Source organism: Phoxinus phoxinus (assembly GCF_949152265.1).
Source record: "Phoxinus phoxinus genome assembly, chromosome: 2".
NCBI lineage: Eukaryota > Metazoa > Chordata > Actinopteri > Cypriniformes > Leuciscidae > Phoxinus > Phoxinus phoxinus.
Window position 1 is genome coordinate 6,872,999 of NC_136877.1, and position 25,300 is coordinate 6,898,298.

General features: G+C 38.5%; 2 protein-coding genes across 5 annotated transcripts; one reads left to right on the forward strand and one right to left on the reverse strand.

Annotated features, from left to right (window-relative positions):
- Nucleotides 1-332: 332 nt before the first annotated feature.
- lyve1a (lymphatic vessel endothelial hyaluronic receptor 1a) lies at nucleotides 333-5,670 on the forward strand. Its single transcript, XM_079604710.1, has 6 exons — nucleotides 333-487; nucleotides 667-829; nucleotides 918-1,057; nucleotides 3,441-3,617; nucleotides 4,172-4,250; nucleotides 4,633-5,670. Exons 1-6 carry the CDS (start codon nucleotides 391-393, stop codon nucleotides 4,796-4,798), a joined length of 822 nt encoding a protein of 273 aa, XP_079460836.1. The 5' UTR covers nucleotides 333-390; the 3' UTR covers nucleotides 4,799-5,670.
- Nucleotides 5,397-23,962, reverse strand: ampd3a (adenosine monophosphate deaminase 3a). 4 transcript variants are annotated; one of them, XM_079604703.1, is made up of 18 exons: nucleotides 23,790-23,853; nucleotides 22,524-22,570; nucleotides 22,403-22,438; nucleotides 22,046-22,130; nucleotides 17,327-17,549; nucleotides 16,613-16,790; nucleotides 16,306-16,471; nucleotides 15,642-15,861; nucleotides 15,430-15,559; nucleotides 15,153-15,347; nucleotides 14,935-15,066; nucleotides 14,405-14,568; nucleotides 14,190-14,316; nucleotides 13,426-13,589; nucleotides 10,995-11,115; nucleotides 10,384-10,557; nucleotides 7,893-8,003; nucleotides 5,397-7,812 (listed from the first exon to the last, which is right to left on the reverse strand). In XM_079604703.1, exons 4-18 carry the CDS (start codon nucleotides 22,104-22,106, stop codon nucleotides 7,639-7,641), a joined length of 2,340 nt encoding a protein of 779 aa, XP_079460829.1. In that variant the 5' UTR covers nucleotides 22,107-22,130; nucleotides 22,403-22,438; nucleotides 22,524-22,570; nucleotides 23,790-23,853; the 3' UTR covers nucleotides 5,397-7,638. The 4 variants fall into 4 exon arrangements, with proteins under 4 accessions (XP_079460829.1, XP_079460828.1, XP_079460831.1 ...); XM_079604702.1 differs by lacking the exon at nucleotides 22,403-22,438 and having other exon boundaries at nucleotides 23,790-23,962; XM_079604705.1 differs by lacking the exons at nucleotides 22,046-22,130; nucleotides 22,403-22,438; nucleotides 22,524-22,570; nucleotides 23,790-23,853 and adding an exon at nucleotides 19,901-20,048.
- Between the last annotated feature and the right edge of the window lie 1,338 nt (nucleotides 23,963-25,300).

The window sequence follows — 25,300 nt, forward strand, 5'->3', positions numbered from 1 at the left end:
TGGCTTATGCATTTCCTGCCATAGGTTAAGGATTTCTACCGTTTTTGCTATGACACAAAGGATGTAAACGTTTGACTGTGTGGTGCAGTGCGTCAGCAGGTCTTCAGTCATCACTGGGTGTTTTCACGGTGAAAACATTCTCGCCTTGGCCCGGAGCAGACTCCTGAAGAGCCCGGGCCCTCATAGATGCCAGCGCACCTCCCGTTTCCTCTTCCACGCTGCGCCGGCTTGGTCATGACACTTTGTACGGGTCATTTATGCAATAACCGCCCCTCTACGCACAGGCCGCTCCCCTGGGGAGTTTAGCCTCCCTATAACCTCTCCGCCTGGCACTCAGGACACATCAGAGATCACACTTTGCTCAGAAACTCACAGTGAGCAGACTTCACCATGGCAAGAGTCTGGATGATGATGACGATGATGAAGACGACACTTTTCAATAGTTTGTTCATGTCTGGTCTAACTTTTGACATCCATTTAGTAAAAGGTAAGGGCATTTATTTATCTGAATTATCTTTGGACGTATACTACTTGTAATTAAATGCCTAGATAATATGGAATGACTTATAAATATTCAAAATGTTGACTCACCTTTAACAGTTTGTAATACAAAATGGTTGTAAACTAATTGCATTCTATTTCATGTTTTCTTTCTCTACTGGACAGTGAACCCTAAACAAGCCATCTCCGGTGTCACTCAAATTACCATTGGAAGTGAATACGCCTTAAATGCATTGGCAGCCAGGGATCTTTGCGAACGTCTTGGTTTGACTATTGCAAGCAAAGCACAGGTGACAGAGGCACAGAAACATGGACTGGAGACATGCAGGTAAAACGGTGTACAATGCTGAATGGACCATTATAATAAACACATTAAATTGTCAATTTAATTAACATTTTTTCTTTTTAATTCTCAGGTTCGGGTGGATAGACGAGCAAATAGCGGTTGTTCCCCGAGTTCAGGTTAAAGCGCACTGTGGCAGTGGCAAGACTGGGATTGTCGTGTGGCGTGCAGATCCCAATAAAGAATTTGATGTGTTTTGCTTCAATTCAACAGGTAAAATATTTGTCTTGACTGTAAATAATTGTTAGATACTATGGTTACGGATCCATGATTGACTTTTTTTTTTTTTTTTTAAAGGTACACTTTTTAACCTATTTTTTGTTCAACATTAACAACATTTAAATAACGAGTCAATACATCATCGATCCTTCCTCCAAAACGTGTTTTGTCTTACCCTGACTCACTATGGTAATAATATTATAAGTCTTTATGTTTTCGACGTAGCGTGATGGTTTCGCTGGAAATTGCGTACATACGTTGCTCGCCCGTCCATGTCTCGTCATTTCTGTAATTAGACAAAGGTTAGTTGTTACAATGAGCGAGAAAGTTTAACATGGAGCTAAATCTCAAGATCCGAGGAATCACCTGTTTAAAAAAACAAACAAACAGAGGAGCGTGGCAAAAAGATGGCAAAAAGCCTGGCAAAAAGATAACGCGACAGAGCTCGTAATAAAACAAGAAACAACATTAGCTTGGCTTTTCCAACGCTATCTCATGACCAATTCGTAACTGTGAGTAAAATGTGGCTAATTCGTACGAATTCGTACAACCTCACTTGCAGTGATGGGTAGGTTTAGGGGCGGGTCAGGGGTCATCCGTAAGCATTCATACGAATTAGTCGACTCGTAAAATATGTACGATTTAGCAAAAATCGTACGAAATCGTATGAGTGGGGTCATATGAATTCGTACAAATTAATCACCTCGTTAAAAAATTTTACGAATTGCCGTGAGATCTGGTTGGCTTTTTGGAGATGGCGAGAACTGAGGGATTTGAAACGTTGTAAACGCGATGCGGCGATGGCGTTTTTATTACCGAATTGGTTAGTAAGGTATTATATTGAACAATAAATTGCCATATGCAGCTCTCTAACAAAGTTAATTGTAAAGCATTATCTATTGTGAAGGTAAATTTGATTATGGTTGTTGTAGCGCTGTGCTGAAATATATATTTCAAGGTAGCACCGTGTCTGTTAATGAGTAGATACAGTAACATCTTCTGCTAGTCGGCTAAACTGGTTATATCTCTTAAGTGAATGTTTTATGAGCAACAGGAGAACCATATTCATCCGCACAGTCACGCAGAGCCGAAGCACAACCAAACAATGTTCTGCAGCAAAATGCATTGGAGTTGTTTTTTAACCGCCAGAGGGCCAAAAGTTACATAGTGTACCTTTAATGAATTTGTCATATTCTAAATTTGCATTGTGTGATAGTGATTTGCATAAAATACGGCCTAATCATCTCCATACAAGGGATGATCCTTGGCTATCACATCAAGGTGGTCAAGTAAAGCGCAGTGTGCCATTTTCAAATTAATCCAATTAAAACTAAATTAACAGTTTTATATGGGTGTTTCTGACACATTTGTTCCATTTTATTTGATTTATTATTGCTCAGAAATAATTAATACTTTTTTTGAAGTCACTAGTTAGACATTAGTTATATTTTTAAAACATAGGCTTTTTAAAATGTCTAGCTTCTAAGGCAACTATGTGATTTTTCTTTTAGCATGCTTGTGGTTTCAGTTGGTTTTGTTTGAATTTGAATGCAAAATAAATGACGAATCATTATGGTTACACAGATTTTATGCACAAAGATGTGCATACTGTGTGGTTAGTGAATGAGTCTCATTTTGATTGTAAATTAATAATAAAAAGCCAATACGTTGTATTATAGTCAATAGTCATATCACAGAAATATGAAAATGCTAATTCATACTTTTGTAGTATTGTCATTTAATTATTCCATTGCTATATGGGTTTTAAAGTTTCTAAGGGCACTGGCATGTGATTTTTTTGAGTACTTGTTTTCAATTCGTGCTAAGTTTTAGAGCAAATTTAGAATAAATTCTAATGTAAACATGATGATGAATCATTAATGTTCATACACATTTTACGTAGAAACATGTGCATACGTGTGGACCTATTGCTTGCAAATTTACATTTACATTTATGCATTTGGCGTTTATCCAAAGCGACTTACATTGCATTATCCTATACATTTATACATAGGTATGTGCATTCCCCTGGGATCGAACCCACAAACTTGCGTTGTTAACGCAATGCTCTTATCACTGAGCTACAGGAAAGCAAATTAATACCTGGGTCCAAATTTCTGATGCACATTTTTTTGTATGTACTCCTTTCCAAGTTTGTGTGTCATTTGGCATCAAATCAACACAAATTGTTAGTGTGCCAACTAAATAGGAAATTCTGGATGTGACATCATCACGGATTGGTTTCCTATGAGGGCCAGGGATGTGGTAAAGCGGAAGGCAGTGAGTGGGATGAATTGGCAAATGCTTGATCGAGGTGAATGTAACCAAAGAGCCATGTCTGTTATGTAACAAGCCTTTTGGTTCTGTTTGGTTGCAGATTTCGAGGCACAAAACCAGGCGGCCGCATCCAGAACAACAAGACAGCCAATCACAACACACTCATCAGTTTTCCCCACTGCTCAATCTGGAGTTCCTCTGAGGAAAACCCCATCGTCTCCGAACCACACGGACGATGAAGGGAAACATCTGCCCATGAGCGGCACCACAATGAATGGTAAACTGCTGTTTTCAATACGACAGAAGTTATTGTTCAGTTAATGTCGGCATGAAATCAAAATTGACCCTATTTATTTAACTAGTACACATTACTAGTCATGTGGAAAACAATTTATTCATGCAAATTAATAAATTAGCATGAATTTGGGCTTGGAATAATCAAGCCACGCCCTCTATTTTTCTCATTCAATATTCCGTTTCACTCAGAAAATGCAGTCGGTCGCAACTTCTGGTTCACACAGACTTTCAAATCGGCATGAAATGAAAGTTGCAAAAGTCTATTGTTACAATTGTGATGTATAATCGAGTGAAATGAAGGGGCGGGACTTGATTTTGTCCGTCAGGAGATGATTGGATCATTGAGGAGGGGAAATAATTTTGATGAAAGACCATGAGATTATATATATATAATCTTGTGCACGGATAAATCCTAAATAATAAACACGTGACATTCCAATTAAAAAAATAAGTAATTTGTCCATTTTGATTTCATGGTGACTTTAAACCCCAAAGCTGTCTTGTATTTACTGTTATCTGTTTTCTGATTTGCAGCTGTTCCTGCAGCCTTACTGATCACAGTCACCTTTGCAGTCATGCTTGCTGTATTTATAGCACTTTACTACTTCAAAACGTAAGTTCTCCAACTATTAACTTTATTCAAATTATCCATTTCTGAACTTTAGAGCAAATCCCTAGAACTTTTTTCACTCACTGAAAAAGTTGAAATCCTGAGAATAAACATGGTTTAATCATATCCACTCACATGAAATGTTCAGTCATATCAGTAGCCAACCCAGACAGCAACAGTGTCGGCCCAGATCCGGTACATGTGGATTCCACGATGTGGGCCGGATCTGGGCCCAAACTATGTTGCTTTCTGGGTAATAATAGCTGTGTGAATTGCACATTTCTACAATGAAATAGGTAACCAAAGCGATCCCATAGATGTGATGCTTCATCCATGCAGTCTAAGATGGCTGCCATATGAGTTCTGAATTGTTTCTGCGCTACAGGAACAGACCCTGCAGGACGCGGGGGGACGGCGAGCAGCAGAAGGAGTACATTGAGACGGAGGTTTGGGAGCACTGTAGTAACAAAGACCTGCAGAAACCACAGGAGGAGCACGTGGAGGAGAACGAGGAAGAAAACAACAGCAGCGCTTCTACAGACCAACACTGACACTTCTGCCTCTGTATTTATCAGGACATCATGTGATGTCTGAGACTGAAGTGTCTGTGTGTGTGTGTCATGATGTTGTTTTGTAACAACAAGTACAAAATGGACACTGGACAATGGACATTTAGTTAGAATGGATTGCTCTAAAAGTGATTTAAAGTGTTACTTTGCTTGAGATATGTATATACATTACAAAAGTTTAAAATAATTATAATTTTTTTAATGTCTTTGAAAGATGTCTATTATTCTTATCAAGGCTTTATTTGATAAAAAAAAATACAGTAAAAATATCAATGTTGTGAATATTATTACAATTTGAAATAACATTTTTCTATTGTAATGCGTTTTAAAATGTAATTTATTCCTGTGATGGAAGGGTGTGTGTGTGTGTGTGTGTGTGTGTCTGCATATGTATATATATATATATACAGTATGTGTGTGTGTGTCTGCGTATGTATATATACAGTATGTGTGTGTGTGTGTGTGTGTGTGTGTATATATATATATATACACACATACATACATGTATTTATATATATATTCTTTCAATGGAAAAAACATTACAAAGAAAGTAAAACATAAATGAAAAGCACACACAAAATACAGGCAAAATTATTTACTAAATAATTTGTAGCCATTTATAAAATTTAAACATAAAAAGGAAAATATATATATGTGCATAATGATCTTACTAAGTTATTTCAAGGTATAATATGCTGGCCTCAGAAAACACACTACAGGCACTGCATCAAATAAAACAATGTGTCACACATTACAGATATTCTCAAAAGAAGTTCATTCAAACAATGCATTATGTTTCCCATTTTAACAGTATTTGCTGCATTAAGTAAAAAGGACAACCATGTGCAATGTTTTTCAACACTTTTTTTTTTTTACTTAATGGTACACTATGTAACTTTTGGCCCTCTACCGGTTAAAAACAAAACTGCAGGCATTTTGCAGAAGAACATTGTTCTGGTTGTGCTTCTTTGACTCTGCGTGACTGTGCCGATGAATGACCCTTTACAATAGATAATGCTTTACAATGAACTCTGAAAGCTACACTTTATCTGTTCAATAAAATAACTTGCCTGTTGAGTAATAAAAACGCTATCTACACATCACTTTTATGACTTTTTAAATCCCTCAGTTCTTACCATCTAAAAAAAAAAAAAAAAAAAAAATTGATTCCTGTTTTATTACAAGCTCTGTCGCGTTCTGTTTTTGTCACCTGATTCTCTTTTCGGGTTTATTTTAAAATGGGGGATTCCCGGGAGTTTGGTGATTTAGTTCATCCATGCCAATCTTTCTCGGTTGTTCTGAAACTAACCTCTGTCGCGCCAAAATAGCCAGAGCAACTTCTCTTTACTAATGGATATGACGAGACAAGCACGGGCAAGTGACGTATGTGTGCAATTTCTTGCGAAAAACATCCTGCCTGGTCTAACAAACACTTACAATAGGCTTTCAGTGGCGTGTAACGCAGTCACTCCTACTAGGCAGGTTGAATTTTATATATAATATATACATTTTTCAATTGTAGTTTTTTAAAAAGGCATCTGAAATAATAAACTAATTTTAATGTAGTGTTTTCAAAATATTGATTTTTCAATGCATATTGATACTGAAATATCTGAAACACTTCCAATACTCATTTTCCACAGAAAAGATGCACGATACAGCTGTGCTTACTTGCTCTCTCATCTCTCCGACAGCGAGTTAAACACAAACCCGCCTCCCTTCACTCACTCTTTCATTTGCTCCGGATAATTATTGAAAGTATTGCACATCATTTTACTCATTCCCGCAGATTTTCTGCTCACACCCAAAGTGCACACATAAAGCAGCCTCTCAGTACTAAATCAAGTTCTCTTTCCGCTGCGTATTGCGCTTAAACAAAATGCCAGTCTTTGCGAGTATTCACGTAAACATAGTCAGATATGTTTTAAGTGAACGTAAACAGTTGAGAAAAAAAATGCATGTGCAACAGTATAATGGATCCGTGTGTCAGATCTTAAAGTGACAGCAGCCTAATATTTCTATAATATTAAAAATATCTATATGGCAGTTTACCCCCCATTGTATCGATGTCAAAATTGTGGACAGTGAAAATGTTGAGTGGCTAGTAACTTTGAAAAGCATTAGCCACAGTGGCTGCTGAACAAAACATTTATTTCAAAAAAGACAAACACGTTTTAGAACAACGATTGATGATGTATTGACTCTATTTAAATTTAGTTAATTCTTAAAAAAACACAAAAAACTACATAGTGTACCTTTATTTAAATGTAGTTAATTCTTAAAAAAAAAAAAAAAAAACTACATAGTGTACCTTTATTACATTTTTTATTCCTGAAAGGACAGTGGAGAGTTTATGGGAAATGAATTGGAGTTAGGCACGAGATGGGAAAGATGTGCAAGTGGTGCGAGAGTTTCTGTAGGATAATGTATGGTTCAGCAGAGCAGGGGTGGAATGTTCCAGACAATTTTGATTGCCACAGAAGCATCTGAGTGTCTGCCTGACAACTAGGCTATTTCCAATTGCACATGTACATGTATAGAGGATATAGTTCACAAATCTCCACAGGGGGGAGACACTGCCCATGTAATGTAATGTCAAGTATGCCAAACCCCCTTTGAAACGCCCGTTCAGGGCATTGCATAGGCAGACAGCGGTGTTTACAAGAAGAAGAGGCTGGGTATTAGAAATATGAGAAGCAGAGCGAGACTAGATAATAATACAATTTGGATTCCTGTGCATCCATTCCTACAGTATATAAAAATAGCAACCATGCATGTACAGTGTATGGGCACAGAGGGCTTAGCAGAGACGTACTGGACAGCTACTGTGACGACCCAACGACCTCTGACTTTACTGCGTCTACCAGGAAGCTGAGTTCATTACACATTGTCTCGTGTCTGTAGGCCATGCGGATCTGGGCTACATTTGTCCGCCGAATGTCATTCCCCTCTGGCCCGTCCTTTAGGTAATCGACCCCAAGGAAGTACTTTTTCTCCTGAGGAAAATGGCAAAGGGCTTTAATGTTGTGCTGAACAAATATGTATATACATGTTATGAATTGAGGATGTGCACTACCTCGTGGGAAAGGCCACTCTGCAGGACACTGTTCCTAGCGATCTCACACACGTCACATGTGCTCAGCTTCCACAGTTGGGCTGCAATAGCATACTCCTCCATTAGAGCCTCCTGCAGTACACACATAATACAACAGTTACAAGGTTTCTGTATATACACAAATCACTGTATATTTAAAAAGTATGTCATTTCTCAAAGACGCAGACTTGTGTAGGCTGGAACTACAAAATGCAAATAAAATGAAATAAAAACACATTAAGTAAATTAGATTTACCTAAAATCGTATTATAAATATATAATTTTTCTTTACATATTAATATAAATAAATTTTTAGGTAAATTAAACTTAGTAATGCATTTTATTTAATTTTATGACATGTCTTCTCTGATAAGGTGTTAACTGGCGTGAGGGCGGGGCAACCTGTCACTCACATGAGATCACAACAACAGCAAACGACAACGATAAAATAAATGTTTTTCTTGTTCGAGAAGTGTTTTGATATATGTCACAATATGGAAGAGAAGACTAATGCAACTTCCGTTTCATGCCGACGTTAATTGTGAGGATTTTTTCAGTGATCTTTCTGCAAGTTAGCATCGCTACGAAAGTATGTGGTGACAAGTTTGTTGTGAGTGAGTCTTTGAATGATTCACTCTAGCGATTCATTCAACAACACTGATTCAGTCAGGAACAAAACAACACGCAGATGTGCTACATTTAAATCTGTTGTGGATTTGTTTTCACTGGAGGAGCAAAAATAGATGGCAATTTTGCATCTAAATTGTAAGTTACTCAATACAATTATTTTTGTGTATTGAGCTATCTTGGTGGCTCTTGGTCTCAACAAAAGGACCGCATTTATTTAGTAGGCGACTTCAGCCTCATGCCTACGGCCATATTCAGTGTGATATTGATTCATAAGGTATATATTTAATTAGGTATATACAATAATTAAATCAACAAAGGACCATCAGTGACTTCCTTTTCTTGATTTTCAGAAATTTTAGAGCTGTATTTTTGATTAGAGTATTTATTATTGAGTTGTTTCAACTGGCTACAAATAATATTTTTAAAATTCCATTCACATTCCTGTTGGAACAAATATAGTTAAATAATTTTTAACATTCTGCCCTATAATTCATACCTTTTTTTTTACTAACTAAAAAGCCTTTTAGTATTTCATCTTTCTAGTTACTAGGATATATTATTAGCAAATAGGGAGTGATATTTATATGCATTTTATGTAAGTGGTTTGCTATACTGTTAAAATACCTCATTTAATTTTATTTTAAGCAATCAGAATTTCATCTTTCTTTTTGGCCATATAGGGCAGGCTAAATATCAGAAACTTAACCATTTTGCAAAATTTTCTCAGTTTTGTCACGGATTAAAATGTAGGTGTTTTTTCCTCAAGTATGAGTTTCATATTCTCATTATATCATACTATAGGAGCCATAAAAGCCTGATGTATCAAATATGAATGATACTCTTTTTTTTATCATTTTGTCTAAAGGTTTAATAAAAAGTAACAATTTTCTGACTATTATTTCATGTCACGCTTAACCTAGTTTATAAAATCCATTATTTAATACATGTATTGAAAGTTTAGAGCATTATTTAAAATATTAGGTGGTTACTTCAGGTAAATTACATTCAAAAACATGAAAATGAATAAGTAATAGGCTATTTTCTACCCTGGTTTTGAGCCTAGCTCCTGAAACGCTGTTTTTTATGGGCGTGCTGCATTGAAGACTTGGAAGTAAACACCCACTGCTATGATTGGATAACAGTTTTGCATATTATAATGAGTTTCATGTAATGCGCGAATCGGTGGTGTTGAAGTAGGCGTCGATCTTCTTCTGCGGAGGCGGGGTTTGATACCCTGTGACGTCATATATCCCCACTTTGAAAAACCTGTCGTTGTGCCTGGTGTCAATAAAAGCTTTTATTTGACTAACAAGGAAGTTTTATCCTGTAAGTTTCAGAACTGAAACTTACAGGATATTCTTATAGTATGATGACCTCTTGTATGTCAAAAGCTCAAGGAAAATTGTATTTCTCAGTTCATCGCCCCTTTAAAGTAATAGTTCACTTTAAAAAAAATTTTAATATGCTCTGCTCACCCTCAAGTTGTTTCAAACCTGTATGAATTTCTTTCTTCTGCTGAACACAAAGGAAGATATTTTGAAGAATGTAAGTAACCAAACAGTTAACTGGTCCCATTGACTTCCATAGTAGGAAAAAATATATACTATGGAAGTCAATGGGACCAGTAAACTGTTTGGTACCGACATTCTTCAAAATGTCTTCCTTTGTGTTCAGCAGAAGAAAGAAATCCATACAGGTTTGAAACAACTTAAGGGTGAGCATATGATGACAGAATTTTCATTTTAAAGTGAACTATCCCTTTAAGGTTCTTCATGTAACCTGCAATGGCAACAAAGAAACCTTTATAGTGTATAAAGAGTGTATACGATGGTTGTTGTTTGACCTTGGTGTAGTGGAACTGCAAGGGGTCGTCAGTGGAGAGGGACACACACAGGCCTTTGTGGAGGAACTCTCGCAGTGGGTTCTTGGAGTATTCCAGGAACAGACTGTTGTTACTCAGAGGGGACATGGCAATGGGCACTTGGGCAAGATAATACAGGTACTGGAGCACAGGACTCTGAAAAAACACACACACACACACACGTTACGTGAGAAGATCAAATGCTCTGATCAGGCTCTTAGATCCGCCTGCTTTCATTTGCATGTTTTTGTACAGCAGCAGAGGCTCCGTTGATTCTGGGCTCATCACTAACACAAGTACATAGTCAAATCAAGTGGTAACACATGTCACATCTGCATTTGCTTTATTGATAGACTCGGGCCAAGGATCTGAACTTTTTCTGAACTCTTTTCCTCTTTGCTGCCACCATAAATTAAAGTACAAGATACTTGCTAGTTTGACTAATAAGCTCTCACAATTAATAGTCATCATTCATCTTGTCAGAATGATATTGCATTAGACTTTGAACTGGATTTCAAAAGCGCACTGCATAATTTCCCTCATTTTAAAGAGCTGTTGAGCACTGTAGTTTGGACCAATCTTCTACTTCTAACCTTTTTCAGGTTTAAGCCATGAGAGATGTTGTCGGCGGTGAGGAAAGCTGAAACCAGGTGTGTGATAGAGCCAGCTTCTCCACAGTGTGGACGGAACTGAAAGGTACTAAGACCACGTTCCCTGTGAAAACACACACATATGTAAGTTGGAAAATAAAATTCACAAGTTGAAACAATTAATGGAAGATTATAGGCCCCCACATGTTGCAAAAAATATAATAAATAAGAAAATAAGAGCAAATTTGAGAAATAAAGTTTCAATTGCAAGAATAAATACAATAGCTACACACTCACCGGCCACTTTCTTATGCTGCGTTCACACCAAACGCAAATAGAGCGTCAAATTCACGTCTACCGCGTCTAGTTTGACGCTTGAACATTTTGAATGCATTCGCGCGTCCAAAGCGAAATGGACGCGTGTAAAAAGCAAGCGTTTGAAGCGAAATTGACGCGCGTCCGAGGCGAAATCCGCTTCTTCTGGGAGAGGCAAGTGCTAGGCGGTTCTGTTTGCAATAAAGGCCGCGAAATTTAAAAATACTACTGTTATTGTGTCACAAATGTAGTTTTAAGAATTGTTCAGTCGAGAATGTAGTTGTTTTAAGCTCAAATCAGTGGTTTATTTATAAAGATAGCGCCTATTTTAAAAATTTTATCTGACGTTTCGGAGTTGTGAGATCCAGGCGATCACCGGGCGCTCGGCGCTCTTGTAACCCGCCTGGAAGGGGCATACTAAAACGCTTAACGTGGCTTACTGTACTAAGACAGTGATATTAAAAGACCAAACTCAGTACACATCATATTAATAAACCATACTACTTATAAAAAAATCAGACGACCCCAGAATATGAACGCAACGCATTTAATTACGCGTTAAGCATTTTCTTACCATAGAAAACCGTTATAAGAAAAGGCTTAACGTGGCTTACTGTACTAAGACAGTGATATTATTAATATGATGTATACTGAGTTTGTGTTTTAATATCACTGTCTTAGTACAAATTTACTTTCCGACTGCTATAAAGTACATTCTATATACTCTGAATAACGGTAGTATGAATAAAATTCAGTGGTACTACATCCGCCATGTTGTTAACATCACGTGAACTACCAGCATCAGCTGTGTCGCTTCACTGCCATTCATAAATCCTCTCCCGTGGCCTCATGGGATAGCAAAGTGTCCATCGAATGCGCACTTCAGAATCTCGGCGAATGTAGTAGGCCATTCAGGAACTTTTCGCCTACTGATTTTTGAATACTATGTATTCGGACGTACTACTCGTTTTAAGCATACTATATAGAGAAGTATTCGAATTTGGACGCAGCACAGGTCAAGACGATCTGCTGACATTCAAACTGAACATAAGAATGGGGATGAAATGTGATTTAAGTGACTTTGAATGTTGCATGGTTGTCGGCACCAGACGGGCTGGTCTGAGTATTACAGAAACTGCTAATCGATTGGGTGTGTATATTGCTAGAGACAAAATGTGCTATGACTATAGCATACAACATAACAGCTGCTGTAAGGCATTCAGAAGGCACTTTTCTGTCCGACTGATTTCACAGATTTTTATGGCCTAAAATGATCAAACTTGCTGCCGATTTTCTAAAAAACATTGTGCCAATTTTATTACAGTTAAAACCCACCAATAATCATGATGTACTTGTTATGTAATTAGTGTTAGTGACAGTAAGATTACAGCTAATATTTCTGTGGTTCTGGTCCCCCATGCACAGGTCACTGGTGAAACCAGCATAGAAATACTCATAATTCTGCTCTGCCAAAGATAGAGAATTGTGTTAGACACAATAGCTTGCACAGTGTCACTGAAATAGCACTGTATGTAATTAGTCAGTGACACTAATTATATACTGTGTATATATCTTTACCATATAAAAATTATATCATTGTCTATTGTCCCTCCCCATCACTGAAATAGGCCTGCCCCATATCGGAACTTTTCATTCCTTTTAAACACTTGTATGTAAATCTGACGGTGTTGAAATCCCAGTGCTACTGTTTACGGTTTCCCGCGATTGTATTTCCTGTGTACATACATTTATACCTCTTCAATGCATTCAGAGGCCCTGGGTTAGTGACCCCATTGATCCGGTCCATAATCCATCCTTTATAAAGTGGAAAGATGATGTCAGTTTGTTCTACTGACAGTATTCCACAGGCTTTAACAGTATCTCAGTTGTAACCCAATATGTGTGTATTACTGATACAGTGGTATTTATAGATGTCCTGGTGCATGGTGAAACTCACACATGCAATTGGAAACCGTTTGTTCTAGAATGCCTTCCAGTACTTATTCAAAGTTTATCAAAGCCTGAGGGTATAATAGAAGATCTTGCAAATATTAAAGTAATGTTCATCTAACGGAATTTTCCAGTTGGTGTGTGGAACAGGTATTAATGGAGCACATACTTCCTGAGGTTGTTGAGGACCATGATGTTGGCATACATGTGGAAGAGGTAGTAGCTGTAGGGTGGGTTGTCATCTGTTGTCCATTGCTCAGGCTTGGGGCTCTTGTAAGAGAACATGTGATCGCTATGCTTGGATTCATCATCCACACTGTCAAAGCCAGTCACCTGAGAAACAAGGGGCGCCCAATGAGTGATGCGTGATAAAGTCTTGCAAAATGATTTATGTGAAGTGCACTCTAAGTTCTTACATTGCATTACCTATTATCATGATATAATCAAAACTTCTTTTTATATAAAATACACTATATGGATAGAAGTATGTGGACACCATCTTGCACTCCTCTGAGAAGGATTCCACTAGATGTTGGAAAATGGATGCAGGGATTTGCTCCCATTCAGACACAAGAGCATTAGTGAGGTCAGGCATTGGGCAGAGGTCAGACGTTGGCTGATGGGGCCTGACTCGTGGTTGTCATTTTAATTAATCCTTGAAAATATGTTGAGTGGGGTTCATATCTGGGTCACATTTTTCATGCTGGAGCAGAAAATATCATCCCTAAACTGTTTGAAATTTTGAAAGCACACAATTCTCTAAAGCGTTATTGCATGCTATGAAAAATAAGATTTGCATTCACTGGAATTACTGTTTTCTTCAAACCAGTTAATTAAAAGGGAGTGTCCACATATGTGTATGGCCATGTGATATTAAAAACAGTTGATGAATTTTACATGAAAATTTACATCTAATATGAACCTTGAACTTACATATTTTAGAAATACGTGGAGCTCTTTGTGCTTCTGAGGATTCACTGTAGCCTCAAATAGAGGAAGGAAAATGTTCTCAAGCATCTTGGCAAAATTAGGAATCAACTTGCGTGACTTGAAAATGTCACTGGAAGAAATAAACATAACATAATTGTACAACAAGATATAACATTTTTGGAAAATACTGAAAATAATGAATGAATGTAGCTACTTACTATATTCTGGGCACCTGAATGATCCAGCGCATGTTTGGAGAGTACACTTTGTGCTGAATAAACCAACGGGAGAGACTTTCCCACTCCTCTGGGGAACGACCATAGATGGACAGTCGCGGTTCGGCATGCTGATACTTGCTCTCTTCCAGGTCATGTGCTACTTCCTAAAAGAGACAAAAAGACAAATATGTGCTAAATTAGTACAGCGCTTACTGCATGACATGTAATGGTGTGCATTTTACACATTAACATTTCTGCATTTAGCAGATGCTTTTATCCAAAGGGACTCACAAGAGAGGAACAAATCAATTTAAGGAGCCACTAATATACAATACCAGTTTTATTTGACTAGATTAGGAAGCAAGTTAGAGAAGAGAAGAAATGTAGAGATTTTTTTCCTAATTTCTCTCAATATGCCCATCCACTATACTGTGGAGATACTTGGTGCTTGTGTATAGGTTGACTGATTTTAAAATGTCTCTACCAACCAAATCTAAAACCTTAGTCTTATTATGACAAAATGACTATACCTTGATTAAGCGGGCAAAATACTCTCCTTCGATGTAATTGTCAGTCTTCAAGTAGATTTCCCTTAGCTCGCTTGCTCCCACTGGATTGTACTTGGAGTTGAATTTGTCAAAGCGATGAAAGGTTTGTCTGCCCTGTGAATACACTGAACATGATGCATACTGTACAAGCAACTAGAATTTTCTTTGGGCTGTAAACATATAAATAAGACGTTACTTACGGCATGGACATCTAAGGAGTCTACAGTAAGATCATAAGGGTCCATGTTCAGGTTGTTAAACACCTGTTTGAGAGTTAGTTTAAGCCCTGCCTTCTCCAGGACGACTCTCTCTGCATCAGTTTTATTGGTGGTTTGGATGAAATCAAGCAGGTGTTTCTGGCTCATACATGCCGCTGCATGAATATGCGTGTCTACCTGTGAGAGAGCATCATTTGTGTACATTTAGACCGCAGTGGATATCACATTTACATAAACCAATGAGTGTTTCAAATGATACCTTTCTGACATTGTAGAAATCTCTATGAGGAACACCCTTGAGTTCTTTTAATTCTGCCATTTCGTTGAGCATTTCATGTAGGTAAAACTTTGACCCAAGGAAGTTTAGTCGTCTATGGCAGTAGGTCTTACTGTTTAAAGAAGAAATATGTTCAGCTTTACATCTTGGATATGCAAATGCAGAGACTGTGGTAATATTGGTTGCAGACTTACGTAGGCCCATCAATGATCATGGCGAGCACATGACTCATGTCAATGGCAAATGTTTCCAGGTCTGGATAAGGCAAACAGCGTGGTTTGTTCATGCTCAGAGCTTCATTGTTTTCATATACATAAATAATGCCATCCTTCATCTTCATCTCGTAATTGAGGTTCTCTGGAATATTCTCCATGCTGTAAGGGTCCTCTCCCTCACCAGGGCAGGGACAGATATCTGTGGAGAGCAGAAGGTTTCACCAAAAAAAAAAGGAAAAAAAAAAGCAAGGCTAGGCAGTCTTAGCTGGTGATGCTGGTTGACTAGGAAATTCTTGCTGGTTAAGTTAGAAAGAAGACATCAGTAGACCAATACAGCATCCCTTGCTGATGATCAGCATTCAAATATGCTGTTTTCCCCTTCAGAATCGTTCCCATTCTAGTGCTTATTTTTCTTAGTTGTTCTTACTTGAGCTACACATAACTCATGTCTCAACTCTTATGTCTTCTAAAATTAGTTCAACGTTGATGTCTTGGGAAGGGACATAAAGAGAAACATCAAGCAAACATTTGTAAACAGAAATTCCACTGAAATATTTACAGAGCCATAAATAAACCTAGAATGAGAACATGGTCTCCATCCAAGTCACATCTGGTTATGAACTCTGAGCAAATGCAGATGTACCTGGAAGAGTTTCATCTTCTTCTGTCCACCTTTCATTTCCTGCAATACGTAGGAACTGTGTAGTGGTCCGTGGGAACCGGTGATATGCCAGTTTTGAGTATTTTTCTCGAATAAAGAGAGCTTTTAGCAGACTTTTAGCTGCTTGCTCATAATCCTCAACTGTAATCTGAAAGTGCACAGTGATTGTGAAACAAAACATGATTGTTAAAACATTATCAGCTGTTAAAAGAGCCTTTATTTGAACTTTCAACAAATTATGACAGAATGTAGAGAAAGGTGATTGATTGTCCATTCTAATAATACACACCCCAGCACAGTAGTCTCCGCTAATGATGACTCTTTGATACTCCGGCAAATTTTGCGAGATTGAGGAGCAGGTAGAGGAAGGGGAAATGAGGGGGGTCACCACACCCCGGACACTCTCCGTACTTAATGGGATTTGCAGTGACATAGATTGAGATCGAATAATCTTAAAACTCTTCTTCCTACAGAGGAGTAAAGCAAATGGGGGCTAAAAATTAAATTGTAATTCAATAAGCACATGAATCCTTTAATTGCCCTGCTGGAAAATCCAATGAAATCCAGCTTCTGATGGTAGCTGGTTTGACATTTTTTCAAGATGGTCCAAGGTGGTCATTAACTGGGACAAGGGGTTTCCAATCCTGGAGGGCTACTGTCCAGCACAGTTTAGCTCTAACCCAAATTAAACAGCTAATAAAAGGTATTCAGTATCACTAGAAATGTCCACGCAGGTATTCTGTGGCAGGATGGAGCAAAATTCTGCAGGACATTAGCCCTTCCAGAGCAGGATTGGACACCCTGGGTCTACTCGGTTGACTTGTTGGTGGACTTGGTTTCAACCAGACCACATTGGTTACGCTGGTACCAAATTTGGCCAGCAGCAAACCAGCTACCATGTTCAAAAGACCAGCTTGTCCTCCATTGACTGGTTTGGCCTGGTGTTTCAAACCAGATGAAGCAACTGGTAGCAGTCTACAATGAAAAACAAAATGATGCTGACCGTTTGGCACTTTCTTCTGACTGTTGCTCAGCCAGTTCCCTGAGTAGCTCCCTCTGTCTGGCTTCCTGCAGGCCAATGGGACAGTCCTCAGGGACAGTGTACATGGACAGGACATCTTTAGTGTCCTCTTCCTTTATTGCAGAGGCATACACCTTCTCTGCCAGTAGACGAACTTCCTCATCCACATCACTCAGAGCAATCTTCGGAAACTGTCGTGGCATATCTGTAAGTAAGCATGTTTAAACACACCTCAGTAACATTAAGCTGCTGAATTCTTGAAGTCATCTCTCAAGGCCAATGTCTGGCGATCCCATAAGCTTGCCCCATTTTTAAGTCGTGTTGAAATCAAACAAGACTTTAGTGTTTAAAAGTGCTTTACTAGTCCGTCAGTTGCGGTCACTGCTAAAACAACAGGGTTACTTTGATGAATGTTTCATGGCTCATGTCAACATGCTTGCTGTAAATAGTCCTAAAATGCCATGTGCATTCCCAGGCCGTTGATCCAGCAAAGTCAGTCACTAGGCCAGTGCACAGCTGCAGACACACTGCCCAATAAAACAGTTATGCTTGTGTAAGGACAGATCAAGTGTCTGAGCCCTGGCTTTGACTTCTCCCTGAACAGTTAAAAACATGGTCCCCAGTGGTCACATCAAATACTATCCAGGGCAAAATCCAGATCCCTTTGTCAAGGTTTCCATTCTTCATGGTCGTTCCAAGAAACTCCCATACCAAGTAGAATGGTGTGCCTGTCATACTGACTGTTGCACCAGCTGTGTAACCATAGGTGCCACAGACATCTGAGAACAAGCCAGAGGACATCTGGCATGAAACTGGAGCATATTCTACCTAGCTCTATTGATGAGAAATAAATCTACCATCAATTTGATCACATGATCACAAGATTCAATATCTCCTCCATTACACAAGCCTGGTTTTCCTTACAGATTTGAGCAAAACTTTTGCAATATTTTCTAAATGTTGATAAAAAAAAACTATTGTGAAATGACAGCATTTCCATTAACCTATGTTATGCGACTAAAACCAAAATCCTCGTTATTCCAAAAAGCATGGCGACGGATGTTGGTAGGTTTACATATATTGCAGCCACCGCACTAGCCATTATTTTTAATCGATGAAGACGTACATGTTATCCAAGCATTAATGGCAAAAAAAAGCCCCTTATACTTGGCAGTGGCCACGTATGAGGTTTTTCTGGGTGTTTCTCCCTCATATCTCCTTCGAGGTCTTCATAAATGGTAGCATTTCTTTATTGTTTAGAATCCAGTACTCAGTATTCTTTTGTCTTTTATGAGATTAATAAAGAACTGTCTCGTCTTCTTTCCAAACATGCCGCGCCATTTTTAAAGAATGATCATGTGACATTTACGTACAGCAGGTGACCTGTAAATTCGGAAAAACTGTTTCCATTGCAGTTTTGCGAAATATTCCTTTTTCAAATGGCCGGAAAAATCACCTTAATGCAAGCGTAAACTTTTTTTGCGATATATGGGAGTTTTAAATGCTGTGAGGACGACAAGGAAGTTCTTCTACCCTGCCGCGGCACCTATAAGACTTGCCAGAAAATAGTTACTGGTTCTGGTACACTCTACTTCTGTCTGTGGAAACCTGACATGCACAGCTGTGCGACTGCTGCCATTCTTACCTTCAACCCCCGTCAGCGCCATCTCGGCTTCGGCTGTTCTTAGCGGGTGCACTTCAAATGGGTTACTTGGTATATGTTTGGGTGTGCATGCGTGTCGTGTGGGCCATGTCCAGTCGCACTCTGAGAAACTGCTGTCGTCTAACTGCTGTTTTGTTTCTTGAGTATCTCTCTCCCTCTCTCTATTTTAAGAGGTAGAAAGCCTCACGTCCACAGAGCTACTAATCCTTTGAATATGTCACCACCGCCTGTCAACAAAAAGCGACCCTGGATCCAACAGAGAACCGCTTACAAACAACACCTTGCTCAATCCTCCCAACCCATCTCATGCGTACATACAAACCTGGCTTTGCTAACTAATTTTAGGGGGTAGTAAGGGACTTACTCACTCACTACCCCTAAAATCTAGCCCCACAAAACTAAGAGCTGATCTCCAAAACCCATCTGTCCACGTGAACAGAATCTGTGGCCAAAAGAGCATCTGCTTTGACAGCTTCGGCCATCCCTCACCCCCCGAGAACAGCGTTTAATCCTAGCTCTGACCTTGCTTTATGCACGTATCATTTCAGCCCCAGATAAACAGTCCTGCTGGCCATTAGCGGGGGTCTACATGAGGCATCATGTCACTTAAAGTCCAGAGGTAATCACCCCCGAAACTGATACCTCTTAGTTACTTCAGAGCTTAAACTGGGTGTTGACAGAAAGGGTGATGTTCATGTTGTCCCAGAGCATGGGAGTATGCCCAGCATCTATTTGTATCACATCCACTTGAAACCATAGAATAAACAAACCATCTCACCCTTTGCCTTTACAGACAGAGTGATCGTTTGAAGTGCACAGCAAGATCCACTTGCGCATACTCTTTTACCCTGGTATGGAAAGCAAGCAGACTGTAAAAGGGGAAGTAGGTTTACCTGATCCAACTGTTGTCCTTTATGTTCCCGTAACCTCTGCTTTTATTTCATACCTTATCCAGCTGGAGCTCCAACAGCTAAACCTACCCAACCCTCTCTGTCAGACCAAGTGCGCCTGTCAGCCTGACCTGAAAACCGGAGACAAGTCACATGATGCCGACACAATCCTGGTGATGTGTTGGGTATTATTACAGGGTGCTTGGGCATGGCAGGGGGAGGAACTGGAAGTGGATTTGTCAGGATGGAATTAAGATACAGCTTGAATATCTCCCCATCTCATTCTCTCTCCCATCTATCAATCAGAGGGAGTTCTGGATCATATGACCAAGGGATTTAAGGGTCTGTGTGGTGCAAAGCTTTATCAGAGATTAATGTAGTACAGGCAAGTTCTAATGGCTTCAGCTCAGAGTTGATGAGTGTATGGGCAAAACCGAAGCCACGACCTGTTATATAAGCTGTGCATGTCTCTTTGAATGCCTTGCTACAGTGAGGCTGTAAATGCTTGAGTAAATAATGAATGACTACCACTCTGTTTTCTTGCACCTAAGGGTCTATTTGAGGGCTCAGATGGGCTTTGCCATCAAGGAGCCCTGTGTACAATGTATCTACACACAATGTATCAGGTTGTATAGTTGTCTTTGCATATAAAAATGAGATAGAACACATTGAATAAAAAGACATCATTTACTTTAATCCATAACCATAAGTAATAGCATTTCCTATTAGCAAGAAATAATTATTCTCTCTCCTTTTCCAAAGGTACATTTCTTCTCCATCTTTTGTGCTCAGCGCTCAGGTTTCACTCTTGCTCTAGCCGTTATCAACACGATCTATGCTACGGGTTAAAAGGATCATGGTTAATCCTTGATGAGTACGGACCAGGACCCACGGTTCGGCACACGTGTTTTGCTGATTAATTGCTAAGTTCCACTATTAATTCAATACTCGAGGACTGTTATATCAGAGAGGCACACATTTCTGATACCTCTTTTGCATCTGTGAGCTTTGAACGAGCACATAAATTACATTGTGTCAAAATACTAGTCTTGACAAATATTCTCTTACACAGTTGGTTATGTTTTAAGTGACAGTAAAGAGTTGAGAAAGAAATCGGATGTTTATCATTATATTGGATCCATGCATTTGGTCTTAAACTGACAGCAACCTGCTGCTAAGTCATTGATGTTAATCAAACAAAAAAACACAGCTTTAACAAAGATTAATCTATATTTTATACAGTGAACACTATAATGTTATTTTAATTTAGGCCTAATTAATACATGCTGGTACCTAAATACACTACAGTTAGACCTTACTGTATTTGTTACAGTATATTGTCATTTTGTATCTATGCTTGTAATTAGTGTATTTGATCTTAACACCCCCCCCCCCCCCCAACCCAATAAGTACATAGTATATTCATGAGAAACAGGATTGTAAAATAAAGCATTACCGTAATTGTATATAAAATGCTGATCATGTGTTATTGCTTGATGAAGCTTGTAAGACTACTGTGAGAATATCGTGAGATTCAAGATTGAAGGACTGACTGTGGCAGGAATAGCAGGGCCCATGTTTGTAACCCTCTTTATATAAAAAAAATGTCAGTTTTTTTTCCCTTAAACTAGCCAAACAAACTCTATTCTCGCTCATTGTAATTTCACAGTCTCATACCCACATGTTTCTTCTAGCTTGAACTTTTTACTAGAATTTGTATTGCAGCACTTCTCATGTTACTGGCTCCTTATGATGAATTATGCTGTCGCATTCCTTTGGAAGGCATTTGCTAAATTAACAAAATAATGTAGATGTTTCTGCAATGTCTCCCTCATTTTAGGGCCCAGGATAACATTCCTAGTTGCCCCCATCTGGTAGGAATCAGAAACAATTCCTGAAGAGAACAGTTCAACGATGAAAAAAAAAGACATATTACTGATATTAGACAGTCTCTTGCTGCAGGATAGGGAGAGAGAGAGGGAGAGGGAGAGAGAGAGAGAGCGAGAGAGAGCGAGAGAGAGCGAGAGAGAGCGAGAGAGAGAGAGAGAGAGAGAGAGAGAGAGAGAGAGAGAGAGAGAGAGAGAGAGAGAGAGAGAGAGAGAGAGAGAGAGAGAGAGAGAGAGAGAGAGAAATATGATAATGGCTCACCCTTTCCTATACATGGGCTGGAGAGCTGCTTCACTATGGGTGTCTGGAGTCTTCGCATCATTTCCTGTGTGCTCAGGCCTGGAGACTGAAAGGACAAAACAGCATGTGCATGATGAATAGGTGGGTATTTCTCAGCATTATTGCGACATATTTGATGCCATGCTGAATCTGTGCATCTATTTGTAACCATTGATTAGAATTTCCCATAAAGGGTATCAATAAACATGCAAACACTTTTGAAGAATAAATGTATGATAACAATTTGCATGTTAGAGTGGTTTGTACTGCATCTCGAGAAAGAGAAATAGGCATTTATTTATAATGTAATAATGTTAGTAATCTTATTGACACACTTACCTTGAGATCTTACAGAACTCAGTGTCTTTTCTGCAGCTGCACCGCAAATACAAACCCATGATGTTCTCGCAGGAAAGAAATGAGAGGAAAAGAAGAAGAAGAAGAAGAAGAAAAAACTCACTCAGTTCTGCCCCCCAGTGATGTATGAGATATGGCACTTGAAATCCACTAAGCAAAGAGAAGAAACAGTAATTTAGCCACCTCACATCTGGAGTCAAAACACAGGGATATAACATTACACATTTCTTTCACTGATGTTTAACATCATGCAACTAGACCGTGTAAAGATAGTGTAAAATAAAGTAGTATATTTTCTTTCTGTCGTAGGTTAATTCATTATTGCCCCCTTGTGGAGATGTGTACATATGTCCTTCAACAACAAGAAGTATTTGGACAATTACTATACTTATTAAAAATAGATGAATGTCATTGAATACCAAACCAAGGTGAATTACATTATAGTCCTAAAAAAAAAGTACTTTACTATTAAACTATTAACCAGTCTACTAACCAGTTTTACTATTAGCCCAAACCCAACCTGCCATACCGCAAAAAAAAAAAAAAGTGTTTTTATGCTTTTGGTTTTAATAGTAACATTTTAGTTAAAAAAAAAATAATAATAATAATAATTATTACAGCACTTTAAATTTGGTGGGCAGATTTATTATTTTTCAAGTAGTCTCTGGTCTGTTGACCGCAGTTCTATATGACTTTAAATGTTGCTTTGGAATTAAATTCATTGTAAAAAGAGCTTTACAGATAGGCTAAATTAGATTTTTATGCTAGTAAGTATAAATAACAATACAAATTAAATATGGCAATAAAATGTTTTATTAAATTTGCTTTGGCTTTAGTAGGCTACAGCGCCAATAAAAGCCAAGTATTATTCTTTTTTTAAATAGTTTATATTTATACTTATCCTTTTTCTGCCATTACACTGTATGTGGGTCTTTATACATGCACAAATATAGCTACTTTTATAATTAAGGAAGGGAATTGTATCTCCTGCAAGGAGATTATTATATTTGGGGATTTTTGGCATTAATCAGAAAAACACACCGATCTGGACATTGCATGGTCTCTCTATCTCTATCTCTCTCTCTCTCACACACACTCACACACACACACACACACACACACACACACACACACTCTCTCTCTCTCTCTCTGTCACACACACTCACATTTTACAAGACATTTCAAGCGGAAGCGACTTTAACAATAAAATAATTTCGGGAAAGCCGCACATTCGCACAGTAATTGACATTCACACGCTATCTGATGCTCTATGCACAGCAACAGCTCAACCCTCCGTTATTTCTAAAACGACGCAATTAGTAACGGAGGCAAATGCTGTTATAGAAAGATGCGTTATTTCGCATTTTACCTGGCGTTGCTTCAGCGTGACAGTCTCTTCTCCTGCACATTTCCCCGCTGCGCACTCATTCGATGATGGGCGGGGAAAAGTAGAATGATAGAAGTGATCTTGGACCAATTACAACAAAGAATCTCGAGTTTCACAAAACAACACTGGACACAGTTAAAGGGGAAGCTAACAGGACGGTAGCATCAAAACAATTGGGTATACGCAAATATGTATCCTTAGAAGTCGTTTTGCAAACTGCCCGGGTCAAAAGTTATATATGTATAGTATATAATAGGATATAGGATGGATATATGGGGGGCGCTGTGCTTTTAGTGGCCAATGACCAAGTAAACACTGTAATAAATAAATCATGTAATATTTTTGTGCAAATTATAATACTTGAATGCAGAAATACATATTATTATAACAGCACGTTAGAAAAAATACATGTTTTGGAATTTCCTGCGTGTGCCTATGGTGTCAGGTTATGAGAAGGTCCTGTATGTTTCTTTTAATTCATACCACAACCGTATAAGTGTCATTATAGAAATCTTAAAATATGTCAGTCAAATAGGCCTATGTCTTCAAAAGGCAAATACAATTGTATCTTCATTTTAAACGGACAGCAATATAATCATTTCTGGCAATTTGAAAAATGTTTTAATAGTTAAATAAACATTTAATGACCTAAACTTTTCACCTATTTATATATATCAGTTCACCATAGTTATACAAATGAACAAGATAATTTCCATTCAAAGGAATGGAAACTGATAGGAAAAACATGATGTCAGGGTGGGGATTGAGGGATAAGGTGAGGACTCAAAGATAGGTTTTTTATTTAATAAAAAATAAAACAAAAACTACCCCATGGGGGAAAACAGAACCAGTCAGCTTGACTTGGCAGGACAAGACTTGGTAGCAGGACACGACATGGCTTCAGGGATCAAGACACAAGGAACGTATCAACGGACTGGCACAGGACTGAAAACACAAGGAGAATAAGGGTAGGCCTACGTTTACACAACAACGATATGCTTAAAACGGAGAAGTTTTTCCTTTGGTTTCCAGGTATAGAAGATACCACTGTCAAAACGATCCCCATTCACGGATCCACGAAAATGACTAAAACCCTGTATTCTGCTGCATTAGATGGAGATGAAACACTATAGACTGAACACGTAATACGCATGTGCATGACGTCATCGTCTTCAGAGATACGCGTTTTTGTTGTTTATACAGAGACCGTTTTCAAAAACGTGCACTTTGAAACTCGTTTTCAAAATTTTACGTTTTCAGGGACCCAAAACGCTGTTGTCGTCTAAATAAACAGCCAAAACACATAAAAAGTTTTAAGATTATAGTTGAAAACTGTGTTGTGTAAACAGCCCCTAAATAGGGAGCAAACAAGGCAGGTCTCAAGTCCTCGTCCAGTGTCCAGAAACGACTCCAGTCCTCGTCACGTGTCCAGAGACGACTCCAGTCCTCGTCCAGTGTCCAGAGACGACTCCAGTCCTCGTCCAGTGTCCAGA

Bases quoted from the DNA above. Each gene is read 5' to 3' on its own strand.
- lyve1a (XM_079604710.1), top strand. From the start codon at position 391: ATGGCAAGAGTCTGGATGATGATGACGATGATGAAGACGACACTTTTC. The intron at 1,058-3,440 runs GTAAAATATTTG...GTTTGGTTGCAG, and splicing joins GTTTTGCTTCAATTCAACAG to ATTTCGAGGCACAAAACCAG. The intron at 4,251-4,632 runs GTAAGTTCTCCA...TCTGCGCTACAG, and splicing joins GCACTTTACTACTTCAAAAC to GAACAGACCCTGCAGGACGC.
- ampd3a (XM_079604702.1), bottom strand. From the start codon at position 22,106: ATGATGCGAAGACTCCAGACACCCATAGTGAAGCAGCTCTCCAGCCCA. The intron at 15,560-15,641 runs GTAAGTCTGCAA...TTCTTTAAACAG, and splicing joins ATGATCATTGATGGGCCTAC to TAAGACCTACTGCCATAGAC. The intron at 15,067-15,152 runs GTAAGTAACGTC...GTGTATTCACAG, and splicing joins ACTCCTTAGATGTCCATGCC to GGCAGACAAACCTTTCATCG.